At 39.3% G+C, this 26559-nt stretch overlaps 1 protein-coding gene across 1 annotated transcript; it reads left to right on the top strand.

Annotated features, from left to right (window-relative positions):
• Window positions 1–526: 526 nt before the first annotated feature.
• On the top strand, window positions 527–15347 carry LOC137259039 (enoyl-CoA delta isomerase 2-like). Its single transcript, XM_067796745.1, has 10 exons — window positions 527–957; window positions 2525–2684; window positions 3124–3222; window positions 3604–3786; window positions 5259–5331; window positions 5738–5840; window positions 9966–10086; window positions 11180–11269; window positions 11959–12102; window positions 14469–15347. Exons 1-10 carry the CDS (start codon window positions 905–907, stop codon window positions 14622–14624), a joined length of 1182 nt encoding a protein of 393 aa, XP_067652846.1. The 5' UTR covers window positions 527–904; the 3' UTR covers window positions 14625–15347.
• Window positions 15348–26559: the final 11212 nt, after the last annotated feature.

Genomic DNA, 26559 nt, shown 5'->3' with positions numbered 1-26559 from the left:
GAGATACTCTACAACTTTTTGTAGCCTCCCTGCCAAAACTGACTGGGCCCTGTGCCTTCCCTAGATAAAGTTTTGTATCAAATATGAATAAAACCCAGTGAATGGTTCTTGAGGTATCTTGCTGGCTAAACCTGCCATGATATCACCTTTTGTTACATATAGTTTTACAAGAATAAAACAACACACATGACTCTCTGGATACAAAGGATAACCGGATTACGCATCTGGGTATTGGATATAAACTTGGTCTCATTAAATTGAAATCTACAATTGATAGTGTCTCATAACATGGTGCCTTTTGTGTCCTGAACACACTGGAAGTGTTATGTTATAATGTTGAATACATAAATAGACTGATTTACACGTTATTGGGTTACCATCAAGGGTACTTTGAGTTTGTCCTCCTTTGTAAATGCAACAGATGTGATGACATTGTAGTGTTGCTTAATATCTGTTTTTCATTATGCGGTAGGTCAAAACGATCAAAGACACCCACGGTACATTATCAGGCGATAACGAAATCAGTAACTGCTATGCGTATTTACCATTTGAAGACCTCCAGAAACGTAGTGTCGTCTGTTGTGCCCTCAAGCGCGTCGTCTGCTCACTGAATATCACGTGAAGCTATCAGTGAAGGTTAGAATTCATTCTGGAGAATGTTATGTTATGTTGTGTTGCGTTGTGTTGTGTTACTTGTGAAGAATTTTCTTTTCCTGTCCTTTATTTAATATCTCTTTGCGGAAGACGTCAAATGTGGTCAAGTTATACTCGCAAAAACGATTGATCCAGTCAAAATATCACACGGAGCTTAGCCCCGTATTTGAGTGTCACGCGCTGTGTTGGAGTTCAGCGATCAGAAGACCAGGGGAGAGAACTCTGAGTTACGGGTACCACCGAGTTTGCAATGGCAGCGTCTGTCAGGAGGACTTTTGGACTTTTGTCGTCTGCAAGTGTCAGGTATTATTTGTTTATCAACACTGAATCGTGAAACTTAGAACATTTATGACAAGTATGTGGTAGCCGTTGTTTTGTTTTGTTCTGAATGTTATTTTTTTAAAGACAGCAAAACAGAATTCGAGAAGCAAGACTCGAGTCCGAATGAATATGAACTTTGGACCCAGTTCTTAGACATCATTATAAAACAGGACAAAGACGTATGTGCAAAATCATGTGTACACTTTGATTAAACCTACTTATCAAGTCGCTTTTACACTAACATAGTGCACACGTGTAAGGTGACATGGTTTTCAAAGCAACTTTGCCATTATTTGTGATATTGTCAATTTCAACCTCCCAGGTGTGATCAGTATTCAGAACCTTCTAATTCTCCTTTGAATATTATTTACAGGTTTAGTCTAGGAAAGCCTTTTCGGAAGCTGTTATATTTACATGCCTTTATGTTTTAATGGGTTTCCAATAATTCTTCCCAAGCGATTCATCAAGTCAACCCAGTGTGTTGCTGGCAGTGATAACAAGATTTCACAGTGTCCACACCTGTCCCAACATTAACGTACATTCGTTTGTTTAATATCAAATATTTAACTCGTATAATAAAAGTGTATTATGCAGACAGTTGTATAGTATCATCTATGTAAGCACTCTCAAAATTCAGACCATACAAAAAAAACAATATTTGGAAATGGAAGAATACAAGCTCAAAATATACTGAGCAAAAAAGAAAACTCGACACTGGTATATTTATGTATTTTTTTTGTTTATTGGAATTTTTCAAACGGTTTCTCAAGTAAAAGTAAACATTTTGAATCCTTTAGTTTCATGAAACTGTAAAGTCACATGCATTCCTCAACTTTGTAGCCTAGAAAAATGAAAAAATGTGAATGCACATGCAAACACAAAATCATGGGGTCAAGTAGTGCATGTTTGCCTTAACTTAATAAGCACAGAAGTTGAATTGGGAAAAGAAACTGAATTTTTCATTTTGATGACCTTTTGGAAATGCTAGCGCTGCGTCCCGATAAGGATGGGTTTTAGCGTGTATCTTTAATTGTATCTTAACGTTATGAAAGACCTATCCAACTTCTAAAAATGACACTTCAAGAATTTTTTCCTTATTGTTAAAATTTAGGGGAGATATGGGCTGAAGCCCTACCAACATCAGAAGGATTTTCAGAAAAACTGCAAATGCTTGTAAGAGGGTTTTTTTGGGGTTTTGTGCATTAAACAATGAATCATTACTACCATCTCATTTTGGTAATCCTTTGGGGACACATTTTCTTAGTCACTTCCACCACTTAGCAAGTTAAAAAAAATTACCATTCTAGCTCTAATGGGATTGTCAGTTGACATTTATAATTCAAGGTACAAAAACAACTAACTTTTTCTAAGGTAGACCCTCTTATTTGATCGTGACTTCAGGTAATTCATACGTTTTGACACTCTACATATTATTACATAAAACAATCTATAAGGATAAAAACAAGCCCTACACATTAAACAATGCTTGTGCTGATAATATTATGCTTTTTTTTATTTTATTTAAATGAATGTGAGAACTGTTTTTCAGACTTCTTAGATCTCACAGTGAGAGACAGTTTCATCTAGCTGCAGTGAGGACAATGCCAGCTCATGATGCAGAGTTCAATCAGGCTAAAGACAAGCTCAAGACTCTCAGTGAGGACCCAGGCAATGAGGTTAAGCTGAAGATGTATGGTCTCTTCAAGCAGGTATGTTTACATGTATCAGACACATTATTTGTTCCCGAAGAATATACTTGATCATGGCTGTTGACAAATGGTAAGCTAATTGTTAAGACATTGAGCATCTTGAGCATGAACTAGTTGCGTGGATATGTATACATAAATATCTTATAATAGTAACATTTATCTATAGATGAATCAGTGTGAACTGGTTTATATATTATTTCCGCATTGATCAAGTGAGTTTGAAATATTGTTGTCTGATGCTGCTGCTTTGAAATAGAGTAATAAATCTACTTTGGTGGACACAGATGTTTGAAGTGAAATGGTAGGTACTGGTAGATATTTTAATCAATTCATGTAGTTAGACTAAAATGTCAAATGCGTTAATACTTTGGAACCATTAGTCTCCAAGATATACCTTTTGAAAATATAAACTATCCATTATGTCATTTATTTTTTGTAGGCCACTCTTGGCAAATGTAATGCACCTAAACCTGGAATGTGGGACATGGTTGGACAAGCAAAATGGCAGAGCTGGAATCAACTTGGTGATATGTCACAGGTAATCCTCATTTGATATGGGCAATATGAGCAAAACTTCTTTTAGGAGGAAATGGTGATGGCCGGAGAATGATTTATGATTGTCAATATGTAATCTCACAAATTTGGCTTTACAAACTCATTTTGAGCTATCTGTACTGGGCTTTTTGAGGTACTGATTTGATTTGCTGTAGACCAATGAAGATCCAGCATAGAATTGATCTTCAGTAACCCATGCATGTCTCAGGGCTTGGTTGAAGAATGTCCTTGTATCCCAACTGTGTAGATAGATGCTCATGGTGTTGATCACTGGATTGTCTGGTCCAGTCTGGATTATTGACAGACTTGACATCATGCGGCTGGAATATTGCTGAGTGTGCCCTCACTCCATTTGTTGTTTAAGGATGATGCACAGAAGGCCTACATCAATATAATTGAGTCTTTAGTGGCTGAAGAGAAAGGGTCTTCCACGACAGAGGCAAGTGGAGATGGAGGGAAGTACACACAGATCAAAGTGACTCGAGAAGGCAAAGTCTTCAAGATCCTCTTAAACAGACCTACCAAGAAAAATGCTATCAATTATGAGGTATGATGAAGTTTTTCAGATAGTTATTGGAGTTATAATGCTGCATGGATGAATGTTGTATTCATATCACAATCAGTTAAGGTCACATGCAACATAAAAAACAAATGTGCAGATTCTGATACCTGCCAGTATGCACTTACCAAAACAAATCAGTAAACATGCCAATTCAACCTATAAAGGTAGAAATTGGAGTTCAAGTGATTCACTAATTTTCCCCCAGCACTGGAGGAAAAAGTGGTTTCAACAGCTGTGCTGCGCTGCAATCGTAACACATGTGCAGTGAATAGGTTTGCAGAGCTTGAAAAGTATAGTACCTGGGGTATGAGGTTAGTAGTCTAATCTTGGTTGTGTACATAAAATGACTAAATGATCTACTTATTATATTCCAAAACAACATATTGATTGTGATAAGCAGCCTCTGTCACCCAGAAAACTCAATGTCTGGTTTATTGATACCTATATGTCGGCCTGCCTGTCTGCTAATGACAATATACTATGTACAACTTCAATCATTGACCACATGAAATTTGAAATTAACACCAGGCTTGTACTCCTTAAACAAAGAACTGGCTAAGCGTATCAACAAATGAACCAGCCAATGAAAAGGCTTTGTTACACTTGAGTGCACATGCACCGGCTCTGACAGGGTTCGGTATCACAGCTGCTTTATTTCGAGGGAGGTAAACCCAAGTACAAAATACTGCACTTGTGATTTGCCATTAAACACTTAATGTTCTGTTTATTTGTTTATTTCTTTATCAGCAATGCATTTTATATGTCATGAATAAGTGATGACTGTGTTTTAATTATGTTTAATTATGTTGATGTTTTGGTTGTTGAGTCAATGTACCTGAGACAAGTAAAATCTGTTATGCTCCATATGGTAACCCTAAAATAAACAGAAAAACTATGTTGTGATTGTAGTTCAATAAAGTAGACTCAGACATTTTTACCACTTACTGATATCAATTCTACTAATTAAATTCACGTAAACAGGTACCCTAAATGTCCTTTATCATGCTGGTAAAGATGCTGGCTGAATTGCCCAAATACTATCCAATATTTGTTAAGGACCAACCTGTCATGATCCAAGTTAAAATGGATCTTCAATAACCCATGCTTTGAGAGGTTAACTAGATCGAGTGCTCAGAGTCTCTGACTTTGTTGACATATCTTAATTGATTGATGCTCATGCCCTTGATCACTGGATTGTCTTGTCAAGACTCATTTATTTACAGACACCCGCCACATAAGTGAAATACTGCTGAGTGCGGAGTACCTGCTCATTAATTACTGATATATTTGACTTTCTCAAGTCCATGATTATGATGTATATATGATTAAAAGTATGCAGTCCACAGTGGGAATTATTTCAGATTATTTCAGAGGAATAAATGTTAGGTTAAGACCTGCCATGGTACCAATACAGCATGTACTTAAATCACACATTTTACTATGCAGTATTCTTACAGATGTACAGAGAATGGATTGATGCTCTGAAAGAGGCCAGTCAGGATAAAAGTGTGACAATAGCTGTCGTGACTGGTAAGCAAAGATAACATTGACAGTTTTAAGAGTTAACCTGTTCCTTGACAGTGAAAGATTTTTGAGGAGGCAGTCGTTTCTATTTATTCAGTTTCTTGAAAATTATAGGAAGAAGCCCTGATCATGAAGTCAATTAAAAAATTTCAAATGATTATATACATACATAGATTAAATTGGAGGCTCATTGAAAAAAATGGATCAGTTGGCAGAAATGTGTCTTCTGATAATCATTTCAGTAAAAACTTAATAACCTTGTCCGTTTTGCCTTGTTTCGTAATTGTATGCTCATCTGGCATTGCATGATGAATGAGATATGCTGCTTGCCTGTAAACATATTTTGAGAATGATAGAATAGACGTATTAATAAAGTTATACTTAGGACTGTGTTCGACTGATTGGTTCACAGGCGCTGGAGACTATTTTTGTAGTGGTAATGACTTGGCTAACTTTGCAAACATCAAACCCAGTGATATTGGCAAGATGGCACTGGATGCAAGGGAGATACTCAAGTGAGTTTCCAATCTATTCATCTCTTATCTTGAATGATTTTGATGTAATAGAACACAGTATCCCAAGTTAAGCGTTTATGCCATGGTGTCTTTGTCATAGCCTTACGAATATATGCTACCATCAAAGGCAAAAATTATTTTGATTGACTTAATGTAAGATTTATGAATAATTTTTATGACATGACTTTTTTATCCCCCCGGCATGTAATGCAGGAGGATATAGTCGACGCCTCGTCCATCCGTAATCATTTTGTTTCCTTAGCATAAATCAGAAACTGTGCAATATTTTTAGACCAAACTTGATAGATATAGTAATCTCAGCCTATGGTTGTGCCTTCTGCTATTTACAGATTTTTGGCATTTATATTTTTTTTGTTTTTCCATGGAACATTTTGGTGTTAGTCTTATGGTGGGGTGGGCTTCGTTTCCGGAGCAGAACTCAAAAACCGTTCCAATATTTTTCTGCAAAACTTGGTAGATATATCAGTCTGAACCTATAGTGGTGCTTTTTGGTATTTACAGGTTTTTGTGATTTATTATTTTCTCGGTTTCCATGGAAATGTTTTAGACATAGTCTCAAAAGTGAGAGGTGTGTTTCGTTTCCAGAGCAGAACTCAAAAACCGTTCAATATTTTTCTGCAAAACTTGGTAGATATATCAGTCAGAAACTGAAGTGGTACCTTTTGCTATGTACAGGTTTTTGTGATTAATTATTTTCTTGGTTTCCAAGGAAACGTTTCAGACTTCGTCTCAAAATGGAGGGGTGGGCTTCATTCCCAGAGCAATTAGTTTGTGACTGTTGAGACTGAACATCAGTGAGGTTACGACTGCACTGGTGTTGAAGATCAATCAGTTCAACCTATATAGAGCTGTTGCCTCGTTCACCTTCAGCTGCATTTATGCAGTTCAGGTTGATATTTCTAACTCGCTCAGTTACGATATTTGTGAATGTTTCCTTATCCTGACTCATGCTTATTATGCTTATCTCCTCCCTCTATGCGAAGATAGTAGAACACTTGAAATACCTTGAAGTTCCCTTCTGATTGAAGTGGATGCACAATACACTCACCCATTGGCAGCCTCCCTTCTGTGCTGATACAGCCAGATGACCAGCCATGATTGTCACTCTCTCCTTCATCGCATGACAAGGACGGTTGGGTCCCAATATGGCGATAAGTTTTTGCTTATATTTTGGTCCTATGATTTAAATTGTGTCGTATTGGGTTTTTGGATTGTAATTTTTATCATTGTTATGTAAAATTATTGTTGAAACTTATGTGCTTTGGACACATTTTCTTCAACTTTGACTTAGTCTTTGTTGATGAAATCATGCTCCCAGTGTAAACTATGGCTGTTGGTGGTTGATCCGCATGTAGTATGTCCTTCATGCAAACCTATATGTTCCTCCACTGCTCGCTGTGAACTTTGCAAGAATTTATCAGATTCAGAATTTGCATTATATTTATGTATTGTTCAAAGGTGTGCTAAGGACAAACAACGTAGGCTCTCGCTAGTCATGCCTAAATTGGTCGATTCTGCATCTAGTAACTGTACATTGTTAACAGCTAACAAATAATAATTTTAGTGGTCAGCCTGACACACCACAGGAGCATGGTCGAGATACCAGCAAGACTTTGCCTAGATCACAGTAGAGGAATCAGGATCATCTGAACCTAAGAAGTTGAAGTCGTCATCATCAAACACTAAGTATTCAAGTACTATGTCTGCACTACTACACTCGACGGCTTCTATGAAGTGCTTCAACGATGCACAAACGTCATATCTACGACAAACCTCTGCTACTACTTCCTGAGGTGCAGATCGTCAGCTCGTATGATCAGTGATCAACTAGGCCTTGCACTGCTGTCACTGGACACTGACCTCTTCATGCAACAGTTCACCACTCATGTGATGAACCTAATGGATCACCTTTTTGAAGAGGAACAGAGTCTACAGTCAGTTGCTACAACTACAGTCGCTCTCCATGATGGTTCACCGACTGCATTAGGTTCTCATATCCATGTTCAGCAAACCAGAGAATAAAGAAGCAGAGGATGATCCTCCCTGCACTCAGAAGAAGGATCAACAATTCATTTCGTAGCATTTAGCCTCTATGTCTCCGTCAATGAATCTACTACTCCAGCAAGGTTTATTATCAGTATCATCTTGGGGCAACAGCTTTACTAAACCTTTATATCAAACTCCCTGGTCAGCATCTGCAATATTCAATGGCAGAATCAAGGACATTGCTATATCCGTATCTCAGGACTCCAGCAAAGTAATGATGATAAGGTCAATAGACACTTTGACTTGAGTCCTCAAGCAGACTTTTCAGCATTATTTCAACAAGTCAAAGTTGTCTGGGTCGTCACTCTACCTGAGGAAACAGGCCATGAAACAGGACATCCTGCCATGTGCGTTAAAGGAGGAAAGCACTGAAGATCAAGTTCAGAACAATTGGAGTCATCCACCTCTAGCCATTCCCGTACAATCTTTATGCGTGTGTACGTCTACAACGCTACTGGAATTGGGGACTTCTCAACAATGATTGTGTCATGAGCATCCTACGAGATGGCTACAAGATCCCACTACAGGCAATACCACTGCTCACAAGAGATCCAGTACTCATTGTGTATGCCAGGGATCAACAAAACAAGTTAGCATGCGCCATATCATCTGGACTAGAGAAAGGCACAGTCAAAAAATTACATCTAAATTGACTAACACCAGGATTCTACTCCCCAATCTTTCTGGTACCCAAGAAAAACTCCAAAGAAATGTTTCTTCTTATATACAGCATGAAGAAGTTCAGCAAGAATCATCTACTGAAACCAGAACAGTTCAGAATGATCAATCTATCACAACAGCGGCATCTCATCTGTCCAGCAGATTTACCTGGCCAGCATCAATCTACTGATGCCTACCAGCACACTCCGATTCATCTGGACTCCAGGAAATATCTGTGCTTCCCATTCATGGTCAGCGCTATCAGTGATCGGTCCTACCTTTTGGAACATCTTTGGCCTCATGGCTATTTACTCGAGTCACCAAGCCCATCGTCACTTACCTACAACGGCGAGGACTTCGCACCTTTTTCCTGGACAACAGCATTAAAGCTCATCACAAGAAGTCAACTCAGACTACAGTTAGATTTTACCATCAGGCTACTTACTAACTCAGCTTGGATGGCTTGTGCATCTACTGAAATCGGAATTGGAGCCACAGAAAGATCTTCAATTCCTCAGGATTCAGTTCATCACCCTGTTGAACCACATTGTCGTCCCAGAAGATCGGTGGTCAAAATTCAAACCATGACATAACAAGCTCTACTCTCTCCATTACCACAATGTCTACTTGGTCTGCTCACACCAGCACCAGATTTGACCAGACGAGGACGTTTACAAGTACACTCATTATAAAGGTTCCTGATTCAGCACCTTGGATAAAGCTGCCGGACAACTTTAGACCATATCTACTATGGTGGACTCAATGATTGAATGTGTGTGCAGGGACTTATTTGCTCGAACTAGTCCACAACAACCATCTCTACGTAGAATTGTTAGGGTTTTCATCTAACCAATGATGTGGCAGCAGGAATCTTCATCCGCCTGGAGATGAAAGCTGTAATTGATCAAAACGGGTTTGGTAAGCATAATAAGCATGAGGCAGGATAAGGACAAATATGCAATTTTCTGAATGAAATTGATATATTTATACTCATCCTGACTCATGACGTCAAGCCCTCCCAACCACCCCTCTCAGGCATGCTGAATTCACAGAAATTCTCGTGTCAGGCTTATGAAATTTAGAGAGTGGCAAGCGTGGTTGGTCATGTGACCTGTATTACCAGGAAAGTGAGTATGGCGATGGGCGAGTATATTGTACGTCCACTTCAGTTAGAAGGGAATTTCATGGAATTTAAAGTGTTCCCCAATCTTCACACAGAGGGAGGAAATAAGCATAAGTCAGGATAAGTGTAAAATTTCAATTTTATTAAGAAAATTACATTGTTGGTAATGTCCAAGCTTGCAAATGAAATGTTTGATACAGATGTCGCAGACATTCAGCAACATGAACTGATCACATGTGTTGAAGAATTGGTCACCTGAGATGTTTTTGTTTCAGTGAATTTGTTGGGACTTTCATAGATTTCCCCAAACCACTGATTGGTCTGATTAATGGCCCAGCAGTTGGTATTTCAGTCACCACACTTGGGCTGTATGATGCAGTCTATGCCTCATCTCGGGTAAGTTGCAAACATTATGAATAACTTCTATTTATTCCAGATTAATCAGACAAAACATCTGTCTCTTATACTTCAATTCCCCGCAAACCTGGTCAAATTGTTAAGCAGGTGAATTTGCAAGCGAACATGACAGACCATTTGTCACACTGTTTGATGAGTTTTAACGCAGGCACATGATGTAGTAGGATGGTCAATATGGTGATGTTTTGAGATGGATCAGGGCGGTGGTGTAGCCTAGTGGTTAAAGTATTCGCTCATTACACTGAAGACCCAAGTTTGATGCCCCACATTGGAACAATGTGTGAAGCCCATTTCTGGTGTCCCTGGACTTGATATTGCAGCTGAAAAATTAAGCTCTCTCTCTGATTTTCAGTTAAACAGTTGACACTAATGCTCTGCTCAGACAAGATACATATTAGTTACTGTCCAGTATTTGCTGCACCATCTTTAGAGAAAATATTGCTATAAAATATTTTCTGCCTGTTTTTGATTTGCATCTTTTAGTTGTCATTTGTGCTGTATAAATGAATAATGAACTTTAGGGAGAAATATGGCTCATTTTCTACAGACAAGATGCACAATTTTTTGTAAGTAAACTTGTCAGTCTAGTGCCAGTGCCGTTTTCAATCATTAAAGTCCATTTGGGAGTGAAGTTTTATGAAACCATTACTGAAGGTAAGTGATAGAAAAGACATTTATGGGAAACCAAATTAGTGATATATTTCCACAGGATTGAACATCCCACAATGGTGGTCTCATGTTGACAAATGCCTACCAGTAACCATGACAAATATTGATGTGTTGGTGCATGATTAGTTAGTAAATAATATTACATTTGTTGATGTTTGATGCAAATTTCAGTTTCAAACTCTTGCTAATGTTGCACTTCCTGTGTGGCACTACTTAAACCAGTGTATGAAATAAGCCAAAAACCTAGCCAGACATTAGGGCTGGTAACTTCAAAATGTTACCAGCACAAAGTGGTTTGAACTAGCCCAGACAATATTAATCAGATGTATAGACCATGTTATCAGGTGGTTGGGCGGACCTTTTTGCATCCACTGCTTAAATTCACTATGAACATGTTTTGCAGGCAACATTCCATACTCCTTTCACTGTGTTGGGTCAGTCACCTGAGGGATGCTCATCGTATATGTTCCCAAAGCTCATGGGAGCAGCAAAGGTTAGTATCATGGTCCCTGAACTGCATTATTTTCCTTCCACCCAACCCATTTCTTAAGTGCTGTAGCCCTAAATGAAGCAAGTCTTGATTTTCTCAGGGATCTCATCTCACTTGAAAATTTAAGGGACCTTCTATAAGAACTGAAAATATTCAGAGACTTAACATCAGTCTGAAGCAAAGGAAATGCCAACATTTACAAATTGAGGAGAATCTGCACAATATTTTGAATCTTATTCTGCCAGAATGATAAAGTGATGTGTTACGAATATCACAAGATACTTCAATCAGTTATTTATTTCACTTTCTGGAGCTTTTAGATAAGAAAGTGCTCCTGCTTTGAGACAGTTACTTCCTGTGAAATGTTATCTCTAATAATAATTGTTTGCCAGAAATCAATTTTACCAGAAAATTAATATACTAGTTCGATCCCCCTGCTCCCAACACTAATTCCTGGATTAAGCTCTCAACAAAACATTCACTGTTTATACTAATGGCAGAGGAAGAATGTTAGCTACAAAGAACCATTAACCAGCATGCTGATACTATTGTGTGAGCCATTTTCTAACTTGTGATTCTTGGATTAAGTTCTCCACAAAATGTGCCACTGTTTTTAGTGGCAGAGGAAGAAAGTAGCATACTTCATATACAAGAACTTCCTATGTTATGCTATGATTAATCTTTTTTTACAGGCCAGTGAGGTGTTGTTGTTCAACAGAAAATTGACAGCTCCAGAAGCAAAAGAGAGAAATCTCATCACTAGTGTTATCCCGGAAAGTTCATTCCAGCAGGAGACAGATACAATGATGCAGGAGTTTTCAAAGTTGCCACCGAAGGTAACACAATAGAAATCTGTTTGAAATGTATTTGCAGTGCAACTACCTATTGAAATTATCCTCTTAACTTCTACAGAATGCTTCTATGTTAAAGCTGTAAAAAAAATTGTTGACTTGAATTATGCTGGATACCTGTATCCTTATTTGTGTGATGTTTCTAATACAAGGGCTTGAGACAGTGGAAAGAAGGGTTGATAAAGCTGAAAATGAGCATAAAAAATTATCCCAGATGCTTTTGTATAGTAAATATGTTTAAACCACAAAATTGAATAAAAAATCTATTTGTGGATGGTGCAAATCAGACAAATCATACCAATCACAAGGCTTCTATCACAAGTCAGTACCATAACTGAGTACCACAGCCAGGAAACTTGGCTACTGTGAGCAGGCAGAGTCAGCAAAGGAACTTATTACAGTTATCGGGGCAAGCTGTTGGTACATCCAGAGTATTAGTGGAGATTTGTCAGAACGTATACCCAGGAGACTATTGAGGCTAATAAAGGCAGTTGAAAAACTTTAAAACTGTTACCAAGGAGTTTGCACTCAACTATTACCAAAATAGTAGAGGATATCCAGTATATTTCTTTTCAGCTAGGCAAGGGTTTTATGTCTTACATCCTTGGAGCATTTCCGAGGCAGAATAAGTCCCGAGTACCCTATTTCTGTCACAAGAATCAACTAGAATGAGGATTGCATGGTCACAATGCTTCTGACTTGTCTGAATTGCATCTTGGACTTGTAATGCAGATCATTGCTGACTGTAATACACAACCTGACTCAGTCTAAACATTGTCCTTGCAATATTCATCTAGTCTTGAAATTTATGGATTAATTGAAATAAATACTTTTAGGAATTAAAGCTACTCTATTGTATTTCACCACCCATCTTATTTACATTTGTCAGGGATAGCAATTTCCTGTGCATCCACGGAAATCCATGGATTTCATTGCCAATCTGTCAATCTTGAGATTCGTCTTTATCTGGAAAGAAAATATTTAGGAGGTTGAGGTCCCACTGATCAGTGTCAAGTACAATGTACCCACATCTGTGTCTCGTTGGGTATCAAATTGCAGAATGTCACTGTAACTTCTTCGATACATTGTTTTGGCCCCCAGATCTCAGGTTTATTTTCAGCTGAAATCACTTTAAGCACAGGTAAACTGTAGCGCAAATGGATTGCGCAGCATAGAGAAAATGAGCAGTGTTCTTACATGCGAGCAAAGGTTGGCAACATACTTTCCTAGCTTCAGTTCGAAAAATATTTTTCATGTCAAAATAAAACATCACCACCATCAAAGGTATATACCTATTACTTCACTGGGTTGTGCTCTCGCATTTCCATCCCCATGTTGAACAATTGCTCATGTGAAATGCTTTTTATTCAACATTTTAAGCGCAACTCATGGTATATGAGACCGTTCTTCACCTCCATTACTCCTTCCAGCTTCAGGTTCAACGAAGTGAAGGAACAGGAGGGTATTATTCCATATAGAATGCTTACAGTTACCTCCCCTACCTATGCCAGAAGTGTTTTTTATGTAGAATAAATGTTCCGAAAATTCATGATAAAATTAAGCAATAGGGTATTTCTTTTTAATTTCTGAGGCAAACAACAACCTGAATAACATGAGTGGCACTTAAAATGTTGAATGAAACATATTTCACTTGAGTAATTATTAAACATGTGGTAGGAAATCTGAGAGCACAACCAAGTGAGGAAATGGGAGTGTACCTTTGACCATGGCAATATTTTATTTTGACATGAAAAATATTTTTTGATCAGAAGCGAAGGTAGTATGTTGCCAACGTTTGCTCGCTTCGCTCGCATATAAGAAAAGTTGTCAAATTTTCTATGCTGCGCAACCCCATTTGCGCTACTGTTTGCCTGTGCTTTAAGCTATTGCCATCCCTGATTTGTACATACTTACGAGAACCCAAAATTTATCTTGACATTTTGAAATGTACACTTCAAGCTAGTAACTATATGAGTGTTTTGACCATTATGACAGTGTAATTTATTATGATATTATCTTGCTTTACTTGGAAATATATTCCATTTTGTACATGTCATTTTGATAAATACTTTCATGAAAGCAGCCAAATTTTCGCAACCATTTAATTTTCGCAAACTTCGCATCAGACTTTATGATATGAGAATAAAAACATACGATAATATAGATGTATCATTGAAGGTGCAGAAATAAAACAATTTACAGTATCTAACTAACGCAAAAACACTTCTCCAAAAATATACCTGAATAATTAACTCTAGTCATTATGGGTTTGGTTCAATTCATCAAAATAGGGAAGTATCAACACATACACATCAGAAGTTAATGTTATTGAATTCAATTCCATATTTCAGAGCATGACCACCTCCAAAAACCTGATGCGGGAGGTTGAGAGACAGAAGCTGCATGATGTCAATGCGAAGGAGTGTGACCTGCTGGTGGAGAGATGGCAGTCTGATGAATGTATGAATGCTATCATGGCATTCTTCACAAGGAAGTCCAACTTGTAAACCTGAGTGTAGCCGAGCAGGGAACAATACAGTCTAGGAGATATGCTGCTCATGTTTTGATAAGGATATATCAATACAGGAAAAAATCTGGGGGTTGATTGCTTGAGAGGTTATCTTATGGATAGTAATTGAGGTTGCTTGCATTTTTAACATTTCAAATTGAGGGATGGGACAGCCCAGCACTTTAAGCATTTGCTCATGAAGACTTGGGTTTGATTCCTTCATGTGAGTACAATGTTTGAAGCCTGTTTCTGTTATCTCATTCTTTGAAAGTTCCCCAAATCTGCAATCTCAATCATGTTCAAATAATCAACAATATAAGTGACCTCTGAGCTTAGCAATAGTGACATATGCTGTATCCTTATCAAAGTTGAGTAGCATACAGCAGGTGTGACCGTACTTGAGTGTGATTCTGTGAAAAGTGTTTATATAGTTATTCATAAGCATGATCTTCTTGAGAGGTGCATAAATTTGCTCAAATGTTCGTTAATGAAATATATTTTTGTAACATGGGACATGATTCGACAAAGTTACAACAGTAATATCAAACAAACCTTGTGTTTTAGTTGGTGCAGTTATTCCTTGTGTATGCTAACATATTTTATCTTTCATGAATCTTCTGTCTTAGTGGTCTTTGTGGAATCCCACCTGCTACCATGACATCGACCTTGGTTTGTACCCGCCACCTGTTATTACAGAATAAAAATAACATAAAGTGGGCAACAGTCAGTTCCGTTTTGTGATGAGCATACATGAAAATGATCACACATATTCATGAGCCATGAGTTTCCTGTGGCTACACAATGTCAAGATTTGATGTTCAAACATTGATAAGTTTATGTTCAAGTAGTCCAGATTGTGACATAAAACACTGAATTAAACCATGCATATGGTTGTAAACCCTCTAAAATTTTTGTACAAAGTAACTCTTTCTCTTTCTCTTTCTATTTCTCTTTCTCTTTCTGTCTCTCTCTCACATACACACACATCATAGAAAATTAATGAAACCACCCAAGTGTACAAATTTGATGTCCCCCTTTACCTCACCAGAACAGATACTATTTACTTGTCTTCATTTTTTCTTTACCTTTCGACACATTGAGATCTGAGGTAAAATTGAGGTTACTAATGGGATCAGGTGGTTAAGTTCGCTGTCTTGGCGGTGTCATCCCTATTGCCAAGATACTGTACCTGTAACGTATAACTGGAATCTGTTTTCCAGAGTCGGATATTTACAGACCACCGCCATACAGCTGGAAAAATTCTGAGTATGGCTAACCTCGATGAAGCAAACAGACAATTTCAACCACTTGGTTTTCTGTTCAAGACTCAATTATCTACAATACACCATAATAGGGTTGGATCACTACACACCACTCTCTCATTCTAGTAGGCAGTAATATGAAAAAAATGGATCAGCTGGATGTTTAGCATTAATGGATGATCATTTAGCAGGTTTTACAGTACCCCCATTAGCTGGTACCCAGTGATAGACATTTGTAACATTTCCTCATTAAACAGATTCATATTGGCAGCAGCAAAACACCATTACCACAAGGCTGCAGTAGTTGATTCACCTCTCAGTGATACCTCATTGCAGCATCTGACTACCCTTCTCTTATTCCCTGCTTTACATGCTGGATAGTACAGGTTGTTGTTAGAGAGTATATCTTTTAATATGAAGTAGAAAGAGGAACTCCGTTTAATGCCATTAATAAATACTTGAAAAGTTCTAAAGTTCTTTTGGAGGGGTAAGGTAGCCTTGTAATTAAAGCATTTGATCGTCCCACTGAAGACCCAAGTTCATTTTCCCACATGGGTACAATGTGTTATGCTGTGATTTTGATGAAATGTTGCTAATAGCAACTAAAATTTCACTCTATAAAGCTCTTTGTGTGTCAAGCGCTCTCAACAATTTGCATAATTCTTTAATATGACAATAATTTAGATAATCGTTTTCTTTTCAAGTTTGAAGGCCAAATCTTGTGAATAGGATGATGCTGAAATCCAGGGCCATACACTTTAGCCGTGACAGCATCAGACTAGTACATTTTGTACTAGTAAAGTAACACACCAACAGGGAGTTTCCACTGCAGTGGCCTTGATACCTTCATGCAGTTTCCCACGCAGATTATAAAAATATTGGTCATGCATGACGTGAGTTTTCCTGAGCTTGTCCACCAGTTGTTCTCTTCATCATGAATCTAATAAAACAGAATTTGCCTTCTTCTTGGGAATGTTTTCGCTTATTAGACAGTTATTTAGTCTTTAGCAATATTCATCAATATATAACGCATTAATCCATGCTCAATGCATGCGGGAAGCGCGCATATGCGTGGGTACAGAGGCATTCTGGAAAAGCAGTTTTAAATAGGCAGGTTTTTAGCTGAGATTGGAAGGATGCAGGATAGGAGTTGACGACTGTCTGAGATCGGGGATACTCTACAACATATATAGGCTCTATATAGGCTCCCTACTGAGATAGAGCAGGAGTTTGTTCCATTCCTTTGCTGCATTAAAAGCAAAGGAACGTTGTCCATAGTTCACAGATGAAACTGTCAACAAGAGCTTGTTTTCTGAACGCAGAGATCAAGCTGGTTTGTACTCTGTGATCAGATCACACAGATATTGTGGAGCGTCTTTGGACAGGCATCGACACCCATGACACAAGATCTTATAACTGATTCTCTGTCAGATGGGAAGCCAGTGTAGGTCATGTAAGATAGGGGTGATGTGGTCGTACTTCCTGCAGCTGGAGACTATCCGAGCAGCTGTATTCTGAATGTGCTGGAGCTTGTTAGACTGTTACAGTAATCAATCGTAGATGTTACCAGGAAGAGAATCAAGATAAGAGATTCCTTGTTGAAGTACTTTCGGATATTGCTGATATTCGTCAACTGGAAAGAGCAGACTCTGGAGAAGATGTGACTAACACCCAAGTTCTTCACAGACCGTGTGACGTCAATGCTTGAGTTTCCAATCTGAACTGTGGTGAGAGCAGACTGGATGCATCTTGTGTCACTGGATGCAGGTTGGCCTATTAGCATACACTTTGTCTTGTCGTCGTTCAGCTTGAGTGTATTGATGTTCATCCAGCTTTTTATTTGTGTACAGTACTTGGTATCATGAACAGAAGCTGCTTCAGCTGTAAATGGTGTTGGTGGAAGCTTTCATGAGCTGCGTATCATCGGCATAGATGTGTCTTGGCAGCTTGTGCTTGTCAATGACTTTACCCAATTCCTTTGCATATAGGGTGAATAATATCGGGCCCAATACTGAACCTTGAGGGACACCACATTCTAGGTGTACTGACTCTGAGAACTGTCCATCTATGTACACACATTTTGATCTCTGAGACAGATAGGAGCCGAACCAATTCAGTGCAGAACCTTGGACACCAAAATCATCCTGGAGTCGCTGCAGCAATCTCTCCTGATCGATGGTGTCAAAAGCCGCGTTCAAATCCAGAAGCACAAACAGAGCAACATTGCCTGAGTCGATTGCACATCTCAGGTCAATGACGACTTTAAGGAGTGTTGGTTCAGTGCTATGTCGATGGCGATACACTGATTGAAGTGGATCATACAAGTTCTGCTGGGACAAGTGCTGTGACTGACATTCTGCAACAGCTCTTTCGATGAGCGTGGAGGAGAATGGAAGGTTCGAAACGGGTCAGTAGTTCTTGAGATTTTCTGTGTCTAGGTCAGGCTTCTTGAGGAGTGGCTTCACCATGGCATTTTTCAGAGAAAGTGGCATAGTACCTTCTTGCAGACAGCAGTTGATAATTGACGTAATAGTGGGGAGGAGGATATCAATACAACCCAAAACAATGTTAGTTGGGATCGGCTCGATGAAACAGCTGGTCATTTTTGACTTTGTAAGAAGTTTAAGTGTTTCTGTTACTGTGGAAGGGGGCAAAACATTCAAGAAAGGGTTTTCGTCAAACGCATCGTCACATCTTAAAGAAGCCGTTGATGTTACAGCCGTCGATAGTTCGCTGTCATGGAATATGCTTCTGATATTTTGGATGTTTTCCTGAAAGTAAATTGCAAAGGATTGAGCAATTTCTTTGGTGGTCCCGATATCAGGTAAGAGATTATCCAAAGACTTTCCCATCAAGTTAAACATCAGCTTGTACAAGGCCTGAGAGTTAGATTTGCAGTCAATGATTTTAGAGTTCATGAAGTTCTGTTTAGCTTGTTTGATGACAATGTTGACCCTGTCTCTGGCCTTACAGTACATCTGACGGTATACTTCCAGTTATGACGTTCTCCATCTCCTCTCGGCCACTCGTCTCTCTGACTTGGCTTCCTTGACATCTGAACTGTAAAGCCAGATGGCGTCAGGTCAGTGAGGGATCCGCTTGACTTTCTCTGGGGCATGTTTGTCCAGTAGCTCTAGAAGTACTCTGTACATATCTACATATGCTTCACAGGTTGAGGGAGGATTGGCCAACAAAGGTCAACAGATCTGTCAACAGATCTGAACGAAAAGTAGCAATATCCATGTTCTTGATGTTTCTACACTGAACATATCTGACTGGATGCGATGGTCTTGTGATATCAGTGTTCAGAGTTACCAAGTAGTGATCTGAGATCTGATTGTCGATTACTCTGGAATTAGTTATGATGGGGTCAGACTCTCTTTTGATAACCCAGTCCAGAATGTGGCCTGGTTTTTGAGTAGGCAGGTCTATGATTTGATGACAGTTGTGAGCTTGTAGCAGACTGAGCATCTGTGGTGTATCACTTTTGGTTGTTACATCAAAGTGAATGTTAAAATCTCCTATGATGATTGGTTGTTTCCTATCCACGCAAATTTGATGCAAAAGAATAGAAAAATCTTGGTAAAAAAACTGAAAATGGTATTTGGTTCTTTTATGATGGGGGAAGGCGATAGTGAGACACAATGTCAGTTTCTTGCCTTGAGTCACCTGAAACTGCATTTACTCAAAGGAGTTAAACTGAGCACCATGGCGAAATTTCACTTGAAGATTATCTCTGTAGATAACAGCTAAACCACCTCCACGTGTCTGCCTTGGTTGGTGTCTTCACTTGTATCTTGAGGTGTCATGCTGACAAGTTTGGACTCATCCCCTTGAGCCTGTAGCCATGTTTCTGTTAGGACTGTAATGTCGATGTCACAATCAATAATGGTATCCATGATGTCCTCATGTTTGTTACAAGCTGACTGAACATTCCAGAGAGATAACTTCAAAGTGGGTGGTAATCTACGGGACTGTATGTAAATGAGATTGTCATAACTTATTGATGAAGCAATCTGATTGGTGTTGTGGCTTGGTGGCCTGTGTCCAATAAAAACACTGATAGGTCTCTGCTTACGCCGACCAGCCTTTCTACCCCTTGATCAACATATGTCATATTTGGGATTTCACTTTCTCAGTACTTGGTCTTTTCCTTGAGCTTTTATTATGATCAGTTCTTTTGTCTAGCAAGAATATCATGAGGTTGAGGGCAGCCCTTAGCTTCTGAGATGATATGTCATCTTGGGTACATGATAGGCCAAGCTCAATCAGCTCTTGCCTGTTGTATTGGTACTGGTGTCGATCAGGCATGACAAGGATTATCCTGTCAAGTCTCCAACAATAGGACTGTGCCGTGGTGTAAATTTGCACTCACTTTCAAACTACACAATGATAAAAGAAATATTGCCATCAAAATCCAGCTATCCACCGAGCAAAAAGCTAGTATGTCCACAGTATTAGCTTCTGTGAACCTTCAGAACAATGTATGCAGAAAATGACAGACATAGATAGTATATATCCATGAAAAAACACCGGAAGGAGTGGGAACCTGTGATCCCTGCTGCCTGTTAAGCGCTTGCTTTAACTTGATACGGATGTTTCAGATATTTTGATATGATTTCATGGTCCTGACATGCAAAATTACCCTTTCTACTCGATATCTGCACATAAAGTAGATATACACCAACTTTCTCAGACAAGTATTCATCTGAACTGTGTCTCCATGTGTTTACACACACGCTGCGGCATGGATCAAAGGTAGCGTTAGTGTAAGATAATTAAGGCTAATTGAGGTGTAAGTGTTACTTGTTTATCTAGTTAGGATGTACTCCCAATTTCAACTTAACACTCCTGATAACGGATTATAGTATCAAACCAAAACATAGTGAGAATCTGATCAGGGACTTCTGTTATCATGTGTGGAGCAATTGATCTTTGAGTTATTGGTAAATTGACGAACTCCTCACCTGTTCTCCAGCCAGTCAGTTCAAACTTTCTGATTTCTTCACTGCATTTCTGGAGAAAGTCCAACTTTTCTATATTTCAAAATGGAAACTATGACCAAAGTACCATTTATTTGCGATCTCTGTAAGGACAAATAAGTAACAGACATGCAGTCTGCTGTTTTCTTTCTTTCATGTTGGTATGTGATGATATGCCCAACTCAGATGTGTCGATATTCGGGTAAGTCGATATTTTTTCCTGGTCCCATAAATATCGAGACAACGGTGTTCGGTTGTAGTCCTTTGGTCAATAATAAATTATCTAGGTTTACTCCTATCATTTAAATATTTTTTTGAGTAGGTGGTTTCCTCTTATTAATCTATTATTCATTAATTATTTAAACCTCACCTACCCCGTTAGCGATATTGGCTACATGTTAAAAACCGACGTTAAACTTGAATAAATCTGAATCTTCGACTGTAGTCGTCCAACATCCACAGTCACCTTGTGTATTTTTTCAGGGATAATCTACAACACGTCTTCTGTATATTCCCCCATTTTATCAAACATCTTCCTAAACCTCAGCCAACTTTGTCTATAAATAACATGAAACATTTTTGTAATTTGTTCCTTGCTTCCTCCAGCCATTAACCTGTGTGAGCTGCATACAAATTATGTTAAAGGTATTTCATTATTTTGTTATATTAACATCACTGAATAATTCTCTATCCATGTTTGTATTTTAATCATTGCGACATGTGTAAAGATATGTTTAGACCAATCCGGAACTCATATTAATACACATAATTACTTATTTTTAATGTGAACCCCTTGTCAGATTACCATGGAGTCTCAATAATATAAGCAACTGTCTGTAGTGGTCGAGCGGCACCACATTATTATCTGATAATGGATAGCCTTCATGCATAGATAATTATTTTTCAAATTGTTTGCAGTGAAATGAACCAAATAAGGATTGAAAAAGAGTGTTACTTCTTTTGTTGGAAACATATGTTACAAAATGTTGTAGTTGCGCTTCGTTCATACATGAAGATGTTTTGTTGTCTAAATTCGGTTGGGGAGGCTTAACTATCTGGAACGACCAACAATGGTTGGAGGAGGGGTAATTATCATTCGTAACAACTCGCCTCTTCCATGACCTACAAGGAGGCTTGCCGGGATGACACGAGTAGTTACGAATGGGGTCATTATTGGGAACAGCTAACACAGTGGAGGACATGGTTATGTTTGGAAATGTGAAGATATATGTTCATCTGTATCTATTTTTCAACCCTTATTTCTGTAGAAATGACAGCACTGCGCAGTGTTTGCCTTTAAAATCTACAGGTCGTGGATGAAACCTTGGAATCTGCAGGCACATTTTGTTAAAGTCCAATAAAAACAATAAAAACAAAAACAGACTACACTGTACATGCTTTTACTCTGTTTCTGCAAAATCGTTGTTTACATTCCTGTGCTCAAAGCTTTGAAATACCAGGAAGTGAAAATGTTATCGTAACACAATGAATCATGTATAATTCTCGAACGTTAATAAACAAACAAGAAGGGAAAGATTCCAGTTGACGGAAAAGGACAGAAAATGTACCGAGGGCCACTAGGGCCTGCAGATATTTGAAACTGCCAGCCCGATACAATAACGACAGGCGCTGGGCCTCCGGGCCGGCGATTATTTCGAACGCTTGTTCTGAGGGTGTCTAAGCCTAAAAAATTCGCAGCGCAGGATTGCGTATCTTTAGAACGCTAGACACCTTTGGCTTGTTTGTTATTTAAGGCCGTTAATAGTCCATTATGGTGGTGGTCAATGAATGGACCAAACATTCCAGTGATCAGCAGCATGAGTATCAATCTGCGCAAATGATGACATGTCAGCGAGTTTGACCACCCGATCATGTGAGTTGCCTCTTGCGACAAGCATGGGTTACTGAAGATCAGTTCTAACCCGGATCTTCATGGGCTACCATGGTATCAACAACTGTTACCCAACACTGTTAACGAGCGCAATAATAACCGCAGCATACTCTAATCAAGCGGGGCGATTGGGTAGCCTTGTGGTTAGAGCGTAGGCTGTACACCCGATTTCGATTCTTCAGATGGGATCAATGTCTGAAGCCCATTTTTGGAGTTCCCACCCGTGATATTTGTAGAATAATGCTAAAAGGCGAGGTAAAACTAAACACACTCCCGGCACCAAAGTGGAAATCGCGTCGAGCACAGCGTGACATGTCACGTGTGATCGAAAAACAGCGTTAAACTAAACTCACAAATTATGGTTACCCCGGGCTGGCGGGATAGCCAAGTGGGTTAAACGTATGGTCGACACGCCGCAGACCCGTGTTCGATTTTCTCCATGAATACAACGTAAAGCCCCTGTCTGATATCCCCCGACGTGATATTGCTGGGTTATTGCTACAAGCGGCGTAAAACCACTGTTACTGTTCACTGTTACCCAGATGCAGAAATAATTACTTCAAAATTTCACAAATAATCATGTCACATGTGTACCTTTGTCAGTATGGTAAACGGCCAATTAAGAGCATGTCGTTTACTGGAAACAGCTTGAATTGGCACGTTTTATTTAACAGAGAGCGAAGGAACTGTCTCGTCATTGAAACAAACTAAATTCAGAACACGAATTCATTACCCAAATTTATTAGTTCTCCGACATGCAGACTCCCGAGGAACCGATGTCACATTACGGCACAATCCAGTCACTTTCCTCAAAAGACGTGAAAAATGGAAACCACTTTGTCGGGGATGAAATCAATCTGAGGACTGATTCCAAGAGGCCTACACGCTCTGAAGATGGGCAAGGTAAGCTCTCTGTTAGAGTGAGTGAATGAGTGAGTGAAGATGGTTTTAGGCCACTTTTAGCAACATTCCAGCAATATCACGGCATGGGCCGCCGTTCTAAGCAATATTCCCAATATCGCGGCGGGGAGAACACCAGAAATGAATTTCAAGCTGTGTTTCTATGTGTACATATTGTCTATGTAATTGCGTGGCGGGTATTACGTGTGTCCAATTCCTTCTGTACTCGTTAAAGGTTATGTGGTACGTGAAATCACGTCTTTCTTCTCCTGGAGATCTTACTGATCACATTTGCTCTCTACAGTTGGTCCGTGAACACAAAGAGGACAAATGGCAATTTTCACCGCCGCATAAAGGAATCACCACTTTGAAAGGTTCCTGAGATTTTTTCCACTGAACAACCACGTGACACTGGTACAAACCCATGAGCATCCAAATTTCCGTTCTCCGTATATAAACATGCGTGATGCGTTTTCGGACACTTTGTGAGCCCCTTATTATGACAGTACATACCTTTTTGGTACAAAATGTTGTTTATGCAGTGCGCAGTACGCACAACGCGCACATAGAAACCTACTTGACGCATGCACTTTACCCATTTGGGACTCGAACTCTGGCCTGCTGCATAACGAGCGAAGGCACCAGCCATTATTTTACCCAACACCCCCCCCCCCCCCCAACCCCCACCCCCTTCCTTGTGTTCATGACAGACAGACAGACAGACAGACAGTTTGTTTATTAAAGTCTCACCTTGTTACAATAGACATTAAAATTCTAACACATACATACAACAGATAAAATGCCACTCTTTATGTAAGAGTTATAAGAGACTGTGAAAATATATGTCTAATAACGGAAGTTATTAAATATATCCCAGTGACAGATAAGATATATCATTCACTTCACAAATCACATATGTACTTGTGAATGCTGGTAAAATGCGCCACATTAATTTTTAAAATGAGCTATAAGGAAATAAACATATATACAGAGTTAAAGAGGTGAGATATAAAATTGCAAAATGATCTATAAATCGTTGTAAAACAGCTTATCTTTACGAGTAGATAGAATAGATGTGCAGTCCTTGACACCAGCTAAATGTACTTCTGAAACAATAAAACCTACTTCCTGCATATCATTAAAAGAGTGAAAAGCAGTGCACTTTGTAAAAGAGTTATTGCATACCGAGTCAAAAAAGAAACTTCACATTCTTTCTTCCGGGCACTATAAAAGAACAAGAGATGGTAAGATGGTTAAATTGTTATTATTTCATTGCTGAGATCTTTGTGATGTACTCGATACACTGACAGTGCCACAATCAGTTCCATTAGGCTACACCGCCGTTCCAAAACATGGATATACAGAATGTCAAGTCACAATTATATGCCAAACACCATCGATTGCCTGATGCTTGTGAACACGTGGTTGGGGATTCTGCGCCATTGCTCTTGCAAGGCAGCGCCAAGTTCCTGCAAATTCTGAGGTTGGTTCCTAAGACCACGAAGTCATCTCCCAAGTGCATCCCAAACGTGCTCTATTGGATTAAGGTCAGGGGACCTCGATGGCCAGTCCATGGCGTTGATTCCAGCGTTTTGAAGGAAATTTCGTGTCAACATCGCGGTGTGCGGCCGAGCATTATCATGCTGGAGCTGTAGACCTGCGCCATGAGCCGCCATGAAAGGGACGAGTTCAGGGGTGAGCAGAAGTCGGGAACGGTTGTTCCACAGAAAGCACCCCACACCATGCAGCTTTCGCCCCCGAATCTGTCGACTTCCTGTACACAACATTGGGCATACCGTTCACGACGTCTCTCCAGACTCTATGCCTGACGTCTGCGAATCTGAGGGTAAACCCGGATTCATCGCTAAAGACGACTTGATTCCAGTCTCTCTGGGTCCATCGGACGTTGACGTTGATGAAACGGCGTCAATATTGGCCCACGAAATGGACATCGAGAATGGAGATTGGCAGCCCGCTACAGATTTCGAATGGTCTGTGAGGACAGTCGACCTCTAAACATCTCAGCCCTGGTTCGTGTAGCTGGCAGAAATCTGTCATGTAGGTGATGAAGGACGATTTGACGGTCTTCTGCTCGTGACGTCACACGTGGACGACCCAACCTTGGGCGATCAAAAGTGGTGCCAGTTTGTTGTAAACGACCTTGCAAGTCATATACAGTACGACGGCTGCATCCCATTCCTCATGCGACGTCAATAACTGATCTTACCGCTTGCAACATGCCAACGGCACGTTCACGTTGCACATTTGACAATTGTGGCATTTAAAGTCCCGTTAGAACTGTGGTTTAAAAGTGTTTTTGTTCAATTTTGGGGGCCAATGCAAACACGTTTAAATGGAGAAAACTTCGATGCGAAGATCACATGATCGACTGCACGTGCAAAATCTAATTTGGCACTAACGTCATTTGCACGACGAATGGATGGGTTTGAGTGGGTTTTGCTAACGTTTTCTGGAGTCGAAAGATAGGGATTCCATTTCGGATACATAGATGTATCATCAGTGAACAATTGTTCATTATTTTTAAAAATTACATTTTGTGAAGTTTCTTTTTTGACTCAGTATAGAGCTCATCTCCGGCATCTGTGTAAATGGGATAATGGCAACTAATTGGATCGACATATCATCGTATCCCAGTTGCGTATACTGATGCTCATGATGTCATTAATTGGATTGTCTGGTCCAGACTCGATTATTTACTTGCCGCCGCCATGTTGCTGGGACATCCCGGAGTGCTGGGACATCCCGGAGTGCAGTGTAAAACAACAAACAAACTGAAATAAACGTTGATGTGTCACATGTGATCTCACCTCTGATGCCAAGATTAATTCATTACATCGCTATCCAAGAATATTTTCTTTTTTGATCTCGTATTTTATT

This window comes from Haliotis asinina, chromosome 12 (genome assembly GCF_037392515.1).
Source record: "Haliotis asinina isolate JCU_RB_2024 chromosome 12, JCU_Hal_asi_v2, whole genome shotgun sequence".
Classification (NCBI taxonomy): domain Eukaryota; kingdom Metazoa; phylum Mollusca; class Gastropoda; order Lepetellida; family Haliotidae; genus Haliotis; species Haliotis asinina.
This window is presented reverse-complemented; position numbering and strand designations above follow the sequence as displayed.